The 9015-nt window shown below is 37.4% G+C and overlaps 1 protein-coding gene across 3 annotated transcripts in view; it reads left to right on the top strand.

Moving 5' to 3' along the window:
• Positions 1–9015, top strand: part of Rc3h1 (ring finger and CCCH-type domains 1) — a 59294-nt gene that overhangs the window by 13569 nt on the left and 36710 nt on the right. For all 3 annotated transcript variants that reach the window (XM_010635579.3, XM_010635578.3, XM_010635580.3), the window contains exons 2-5: positions 3058–3178; positions 3910–4149; positions 4535–4710; positions 7815–8015. In XM_010635579.3, the coding sequence (XP_010633881.1) occupies positions 3058–3178; positions 3910–4149; positions 4535–4710; positions 7815–8015 (738 nt within the window). The remainder of the gene's footprint in view (positions 1–3057; positions 3179–3909; positions 4150–4534; positions 4711–7814; positions 8016–9015) is intronic.

Here is a 9015-nt window from a genome sequence, read left to right as displayed (position 1 = left end):
TTTTTTAAATTTTAATTCCTGGGTTGATGCTTGTAAATTGTGTATGGGAAATAGCTTTATTCCTAGTATTTAGAACACTTACGGAACGACTACTCAGAGATGTCTTCAGTGTAGCTAGCTTTGGAGTTTTGAGTCTGTTTCAAGATTCTACCTTTTCAGTTTATTGGGATGAGAAGTTGCTGTCTATTTGGTCTAACTTATCCTCTGTTCTTTGGCACTGGCCTATCGTATTGTTTGTGATTCTTAGGTAATCTCAGTCTTTTTTTCTTTTTCTTTTTTGGTACTGTGGATCAAACTTGGGATCTTGCACTTGCGAGACAGGCAGCAGCACTACTGAGCTGAATCCCTGGTCCAAGTAATCTTAATCTTGGCATACAGGAAGAACAACTGATTAGCACAATTATGGCACTTGGGCGAAAGTAGTACAGTAACAATAGCATCAAATACTACCTAGAAAAGGATAAACTGTGGTTACTATTAATTTGTCCCCTGTAACTGTATGATCTAGATTTGTGGTTATATAACAAAGTCTAAAAACAGAAAATTGTATATTATATATGCCCTCAGAATGGTGATTTTACCCTCAGGAGAGAAAATTTTAAAGGGGCTGGGGGGAAAAATATGAATAGAAGAGGAAGAGATTAGAAGCAAGGTGGGAGGATAGAAGAAGATTATGCAAACTTTGAGAAACTGGTGAAGAAGATAAGGAAAGAGAGAAAACAACAGAGCAACACAAAACTAGAAACAGTGTTCACACTTAAAACAATGAAGGAAAGAGCGGAAAAAAAAATGTCCACTTCAAGGAATCTCTCAGCTCTCCTCAGTAAACAAACTGGGCACAGAGATCCCAGATCTGTTGATTAATCCCAACAAACAAAGCTGTGAATTTACAGCAGAGTGATGGATAATCCCAGCGATCCTGCACCTTAGTTCTGAAGCTCAGGCTAGTTTCTGGCTGTGAGGCTAGAACCCGATTTGTTCAGCCTGCAACACTCTGTGTGCCTTCTAAGGCCTAAACTTGGCTCCCTGCTGCCTGGAGCTTGGCTCCTTGACTTCCTGCCAACTTAAACTTGGTTCCTCCTCACCTTCATGGAGCCAGCCTTCAGCTGCTCTGAATTCCAAGCTCAATCAGCCCTTGTGCATGTTGGCTACTGGCCAGTTGCCTTCCCCTGGGGAATGTCTGAACCTGAAAAACTCACCAGCCGCTGCTGTCCGCCTGGTCCACTGTTCTATTCCACTGGTGCATTTCTCTGTGGAGGGCTCTGGGCTCAGCAGTAGTCACTATGCATTTACAGGTTTGAGCTGTCCTTCCCACACAGTGAGTCAGGGCTCAGGGAGAATGTGCCATTTGCACCTCCTTCATTTAAGTTTCTCACTTTCCCCATGGGTTTAAATTTTTGCCTCAAATCCTTGTTGGGTCCTGGGAACCTACTTCTTCCTCCTTGCCTTCCTTTGCTATATTCCAATGTCTGGACACCAGATATCAGGCTATTTCTCTGCTGTTCATTATGCCACCGTCTTCCTGAAAGTCCTTAACACTTCATACTTTAGAATTGGTCAAAGTGAATTTTTTAATGCATCTGAGGTGATAGCTTTCTTAACCTGATTTATGTTGTACCCCATCAGTATATACAACCACTATTTGTAAGTTCAAAATAAAATTAATGCTCAAGGATTTGATCCCTAGAGCCAAAAAAAAATTTTTTTTATTTAGAAAAATCTACATTGAGATACTACTTTTGACCTACTAGAATTGATACAGTAGTAATAGTAGGAAGTATTTGGTAAATATTATATAATGGTACTCCACTTTTGGAAAATAGTCTGAAAGATTTTCTAAAAGTTACCACTCTTAGATATACATACCCAAGAAAAACAAAAACATGTCATGTAAAAACTTGTACACAGATGTTCTTTACTTATGTGGTACTAGTCAAAATAACCCAGATGTCTGCCAGTTAATGCCTACATAAGTAAAATGTTTTATGTGCATACAATGGAATACTTCATTCATCAATAAAGATAAATGAAGTTCTGATAAATGCTACAAGCTGGACTATCCTTGAAAACATGCTTAATGGAAGAAGCCAGTCAGAAAAGACCACATATTGTAGGATTCTATTTTTTCAGTCCAAATTAGGCAAATCCATAAACCCATAGAAAATAGATTTATTTTTCCTAACAGATGTTATAAGATTGGGGAGGGAATAATGGGAAGACTGATAATAAGGTATAAGGTTTCTTTCTGGTAATGAGAATGGAAAGCTGAGCTAAGGGGATCACAAGTTTGAGCCCAGGTTGTCAACTTAGCTAAATTTATCTCAAAAGGTCTGGGGATATAGTTTAACACAAAGACCCTGCTTTTCATTCTTAGTGCCACAAAAAGAAACAAAAAACAAAAGAAGAAATCAAAAGTTGATTGTAGTGATAATTTTGTTTTTTTTTTTTTTTTTGATACTGGGGATTGAACTCCCGTCCTTGTGCTTGCAAGGCAGGCGGTGAAACCACTGAGCTAAATCCCTGGCCTTGTGGTCATTGTTTTTTAGCTGGGAAGGTACTAAAAATCATTGACTTGCATTTAGTCTATCATGTGGTGTATAGATTATCTCTCATTGAGGCTGTTACAGAAACAAAGCAATTGAATAAGCCAGGCATGGTGGCACATACCTGTAATCCTAGCTACTCAGGAGGCAAAGACAGGAGGTTTGCATGTTTGAGCTCTGCTTGAGCTCTTAATAAGACCTTGTCTCAAAATAAAACAGTGATTAGGTGGGGGGATTAGCTCATTGGTATTGACGCCTGCCTCGCAAGTGCAGGGTCCCAAGTTCAATTCCTGGTACCAAAAAATGGAAAAGAAAAGAGTGCTGTAGCTCAGTAGTAGAATGCTGCTGAGTTCAATTCCCAGTGCAAAAATGTGTTGTGTATAAAAAAGGTCTTTTGAAAGCATTAAGTACATTCAGTAGTTTTACTGTTGTCTGTATTAGCAGTGAATAAACTGTACCTACTCAATCATTTATTTAATTAATGTACATTCAGACCTTTTCTTTTGGCCTCTAGGTCCCTGAGCACCAGCCCATTACATTATGTAGTGGTGTTGAAGATACAAAACATTATGAGGAGGCCAAGAAATGTGTAGAAGAATTAGCATTGTACCTGAAACCACTCAGCAGTGCTAGAGGTAAATCTGTTTTAATTATCCATGCTATGCAAACATCTGCTAGAGATACTTCCATTACCGTAAAAGTTGTGAGCTATATGTGAATGCTGATGAAATTCATTTATTTAGTGTAAACCAGACCTACTAACACGTCAAGTAAAATAGTGAATTTTGAGTTCGTGTGATGGTGGAAACATTTGAACTGATGGCAAAACTAAGTTTAAGTGTACTAGTGCTTCACAAACGCTTTCTGTCATTTGACATTTCTGAATAGTCTTATCTAGCTGTAAATGATGTGTTACAGGATATTCTGTAATAAAAATGGAAGTTGCCATCACTTCCCAGACAGCATTTACTCATTAGTTATAAAAGTGAGAATAGCCACTATGAAATAATATACTAGAACTGTTAGAACCTCAAGCTTTGGGTTTTAAACTAATTGTTAATGTTTTCTGACGTTTCCCCCCAATAATTAAAATGAATAATATTCAAATGTTATAATGAGTATAAGATACATGTATATATGTATATTTTTTTAAGATCGGGGAGGAAATTATGGGAAGAAATGATGGATATACCTATATACATATATCTCATATAAATCTACTGAGACTTTTATTTATTTTTTTAATATTCTGATAGGACCCAGAACTATTCACATACCTACGTCAATCAGCCCATCAGAGGAAGTGCTCCTGGACTGTAAAATTACATTGTAAAACTACAAATAACTTCTTTCTTCTCTTCTAAAGGAGTGGGTCTGAATAGCACTACCCAGAGTGTTCTCAGTCGCCCGATGCAAAGGAAGCTAGTGACTCTGGTCCACTGCCAACTAGTGGAGGAAGAAGGCAGAATACGTGCCATGAGAGCTGCTCGATCTTTAGGTGAACGAACAGTTACAGAGCTCATTCTCCAGCACCAGAATCCTCAGCAACTCTCTTCCAATCTTTGGGCAGCAGTCAGAGCTAGGGGCTGTCAGTTTCTTGGACCAGGTATATAATTAAAATTTAGTATTCTACTGGAAATTCTAAAAGTGTAGTGTAAGAACTAATGATGGACAAGACTGGTTCTTTGTGAATTCTGCTATCAAGTAACATCCCACGTTAAATCCTGGCTTAAGTAATTCTGTTAGTTTTTCAGAAAATTTGAAATTTTTCTTTTAATACCTAAAATTTATTCATTTTGAGAGAAGTTTTTAAATGAATGCTTTGAATAATTTATATACTTTTAAAATCAAATATATACAAGACCGAACTGCCAATGAAAATGAAAATAAATATTTTCTATTGTGTGATATCTACAGAAATGATTGTATATTCCTTTTCTGGTAAAGTTTATCTCTGCACATGATAAATTTTGGTTTTGTCTAAATTCTAGCAATGCAAGAGGAAGCTTTAAAGCTGGTTCTCCTGGCCTTAGAAGATGGTTCTGCTTTGTCAAGAAAAGTATTGGTTCTCTTTGTGGTGCAGAGGTTAGAGCCACGATTTCCTCAAGCCTCTAAGACTAGCATTGGGCATGTTGTTCAGCTTCTTTATAGAGCCTCTTGCTTTAAGGTATGAACCTAAAATTCAGCTTGAAAGAAAAAATTGTCCCTTCTTCCACACTTAAAGTAAAATGGAGTTTAATAAAGTTGCCTGTGCCCTTTCATAAAACCTAAGCTGTTTTTGTTTTTGTTTTGTTTGTTTGCAGTACAGAGGATTGAACCCAGGGCCTCATAGATCCATCCTCAGCCCTTTTTAAGACTTTATCCTGAGACAGGGGTCTCACCAAGGTGCCAAGACTGGCTCTGAACTTCTAATCCTCTTGCCTCAATTTCCTGTGTAGCTGGGATTATAGATCTCTGCCTAGCATAAACAATTTTTTTGTTTTGAGACTGGGTCTTGCTACATAGTCAGTGGTCTTGAACCCATAATCCTCTTGCATCAGACTCCTGAGTGTTAGAATTATGGGCATGTGCCACCATGGCGGATACAAACAAATTTCATTTAGAGATTTATTCCTGTGGTAATTACACATATGCTATCTGGAGTTTCAATTGCTATTTTGATGTAGCATATATGTTAATGCTGGACATATTCTCCTGTGTTCTGAATTTCAATCAGCACTGCCTCAAATATTGGTACTTACTTTGTATCATTTATTGTCCTCTTTTATTTCTTTTTTTAAAATTTCTTCTTGAATTCAAGGAGTTTTGCTCCTGACACAACCCATAATTAATATTTCATAAACCTGCTAGCTATAGGGAAGCCCATTTGAGAGATCATCACATTCTCTCATCTGATTCTCTACTGAAAATGGGCCTCTGTTTTCCTGAGGGACCCTGGGTCTGACAAAACTTGTAGCCAGAATTACTTCAATGGTACAGATTGTCTCTGAATACAGTAAGTCACTTGTATTGTAATGGTTAGAGTAATATTATTATATAGTATAGTCCAGAATGTATTTCAGAATGTCTCTACTTCTACTGTTACAGAAAGTTTAAAAAATAATGAAAGCTTAGCTGGGTGTTGTGGCACACGCCTGTAATCCCAGCACTCAGGAGGCTGAGGCAGGAGGATCGCTGTGAGTTCGAGAACTTGATCAAAAAAACAAAAAAAAAAAAAAAAAAAACAAAGTCAAAAAAATAATGAAAGGACAGGAAAAAATGCAGTTCTTTACATGTGGAATAAAATAAGTGGCTCAACTAGGTGCAGTGATACACACCTGAGAGCCTAAGGTAGGAAGATCTTAAGTTCAAAGCCAGCCTAGATAACTTTGCAAATTCTTTTCTCAAAATAGAGCTGGGGATGTAGCTATGGTAGACAGTTTGCCTAGTATGTATGAAGCCCTGGGTTACACACACATATACACATACCCCAGAATACCCACAAAGTGAACCTCTCAGTTCTAGTTAAAACTATTAACAGTGGGTCGGGCTAATAGCTCAGTGATACAGCGCTTGCTGGGCATGCATGAGGGTCTGGTTTTGCTCCTCAGCACTACCAAAAAGAAAAAATATTTTTAACAGTAATTTTAACAAATTTTCAATTGAGTCATTCTTTGTAGGAGTATGTGTCCATATAGCTGTGCCATGACATTCCTTTTATTATACCAATATAGGATATAGAAAGTATATTTTGCCATTTAGTGAAATTTAGCAGGTATTGAGGGATTTTTTTTTTTTTTTTTTTTTTTTTTGTACGAGGTATCAAACTCGGGTCCTTGCACTTGCAAAGCAGGCGGTGGAACCACTGAGTTACATCCCCAGCCCTAAGGGAATGTTTTCATACAGATCAATATATATTTGCTTTTTTAACTTATATTTGAATATGGCAAGATATCATTTAGGGTTCTTTTCTTTTCCTTTTAAGTTAAGGTCTCATTATATAGTTCAACCTGGCTTTAAACTCAGTATATAGCCCAGGCTGGCCGCAAACTCATGGTGATCCTCTTGCCTCTGTGTCCCAAGTGCCGAGATTACACACATATGCCACAACATCTGGCTAATTTAGGGGTTTTGACTGTAGTTCTTAATTTTTATCTGTTTGGTCTCTCTATGGACTTACCTGCCAAAATGTAAAGTATACCTTTCTTTGTAGTAAGAACGGAACATATTTTAAAATATAGCAGCAGTGTGACCTAAAATTCCTGACTGCAATATTTTGTAATGTGTTAGGTGGGAAGAAGAAATGGAAATTTTCTACTAGAGTAATAGTAAAATTTTATGGAATAAAAAGTTAAGGCAAAAAATATGTTTTAAAAATATATTAAGGGATAGGCAGGTGATCTTAAGGTAGAATTAATTACTTTGGCTTGTTCAGCATTTAGCCTACATCCAGCTGGAAATATAAGTCATTAAAGTTTTAACAGTAGCACCCATATCAACAAGAGAATTAAATGAGTTAATAAAATAGTATAATAATAATTTGGTAATTTAGCATACTGACTGGCACATTCTAAGTGCTTAATAAGTGGTAGCCCCCATGCAGACTGGGGATCAAATCAGGACCTTGCACTTGCCAGGCAGGCACAATGCTACTGAGCTACATCCCCAATCCATGCTTTGTTTTTAGATAGGGTCTCACTATCTTACCTATTCTAAACTTGAAATCCTTTTGCCTTAGTCTCCTGAGTACTTGGGATTTTTATAGGTGTGCGCCACCATGCCCAACTCACACATATACTTTAATCTGCACACATATATTAAGTTTTGTCCAGTCTTTGAATTTCAGTCCTTCACACATTTATTGTTTTTGCAAAACCTGTCTTAGTAAATTTTGACATCTATATTAGGGTATGTTTTACAGGCAGAAGTATACTACATTTTAATCTTGTTATTGTTGCTAAAATTTTGTTTTTGTTTTTGTTTTGTTTTGTTTTGTTTTTTTGAGACAGGATCTCACTATGTAGTTGAGAATGACCTAGAACTCACTGTGTAGCCCTGGCTGGTCTCAAACTCCCAGAGATCCTCCTGCCTCTGCCTCCTGAGTGCTGGGATTATAGGTGTGTGCCACCATGCCTGGCTAGAAGAAATTTGTTACATTAAAATTATGCTGTTCTGCATGCCTATAATCTCAGCTACTGGGGAGGCTGAGGCAAGAGAATCTCTGTGTGTTGATATATTAAATTTACTGGGTTTTTCCTTTTATTATGAGATTATTTATTTATATCTTACTAGGTCACCAAGCGTGATGAAGATTCTTCTTTGATGCAGCTGAAAGAAGAATTCAGAACTTACGAAGCTTTGCGACGAGAACATGACTCCCAGATTGTGCAGATTGCTATGGAAGCAGGCTTGAGAATTGCACCAGACCAGTGGTCCTCTCTGCTTTATGGAGACCAGTCTCATAAATCTCATATGCAGTCCATTATTGACAAGGTAGAGCCTTTTTTGTTCCTATTTCTTAGACTAATCTAAGGAGTTTTGGTAATTTATGATTTGGTGATTTATTTATTTAACAAACGAGTATTGAAATGAATACTGCATGTCGGGCTTTTGTAAACTGTAGTCACTGAGGTTCCACGTCATGTCCTAACTTGTCATATCAGAATACCAGTTTTTTTATAGACTTGTAAATATTTGATTAGTGTTATCATTGTTTATCCAGGGCCCTCCAATATTCCTTTGAGGGTCTTCTATCTCTGTTTTGTCATTGCTTCTTCCGTTATTGTTCCCTTTGAGTTTTCATTGTGTTAAACTCATTTTCTAACTATATTATATTGTCTTCCCATAGCAGACATTATTCATCTGTAAGATACACACATACGATGAAGTTAAGATTCTCAGTCAGACGGGCTGGGGATTTAGCTCAGTGGTGCCACACCTGCCTGGCAAGTGCAAGGATTTTCAGTCAGTATTCACATATAATGAAGTTACTACCATTCCAAGTTTGATTCAATTCTCAGTACTTATTTCTACTTTATCTTTGTCTGTTATGACGAATCAGGAGATGTGAATATTAGGTAAGGTTCCAATTAGTTATATTTCTCTTAAAACTGAAGTAATTGTTATAATTCAATCTGAAATGTATGAAGTTTCTATTAAAAAGTCTTAAAGCACCATGTAGTATATACTGTTGTATGTTAAAAGAAAATTGTGGGGGCCGGGCCTGGTAGCGCACGCCTGTAATCCCAGCACTCGGGAGGCTGAGGCAGGAGGATCGCTGTGAATTCGAGCCCAGCCTGGGCTACATAGTAAGTTGTACGTCAGTCTCAACTATATAGTGAGACCCTGTCTCAAAAAAAACAAACAAAAAAATTGTGGGCCAGGGACTTAGATCAGTGGCACCATGCCTGCCTTGCAAACACAAGGTCCTGAGTTTGATTCCTAGTTATCCCACACAAAAAAGAAAACTGTCTTGCTGGGCATGGTGATTCAT

The sequence above is a fragment of the Fukomys damarensis genome, unplaced genomic scaffold (assembly GCF_012274545.1).
Source record: "Fukomys damarensis isolate Sample0158 unplaced genomic scaffold, DMR_v1.0_HiC HiC_scaffold_11, whole genome shotgun sequence".
NCBI classification, from domain to species: domain Eukaryota; kingdom Metazoa; phylum Chordata; class Mammalia; order Rodentia; family Bathyergidae; genus Fukomys; species Fukomys damarensis.
This window is presented reverse-complemented; position numbering and strand designations above follow the sequence as displayed.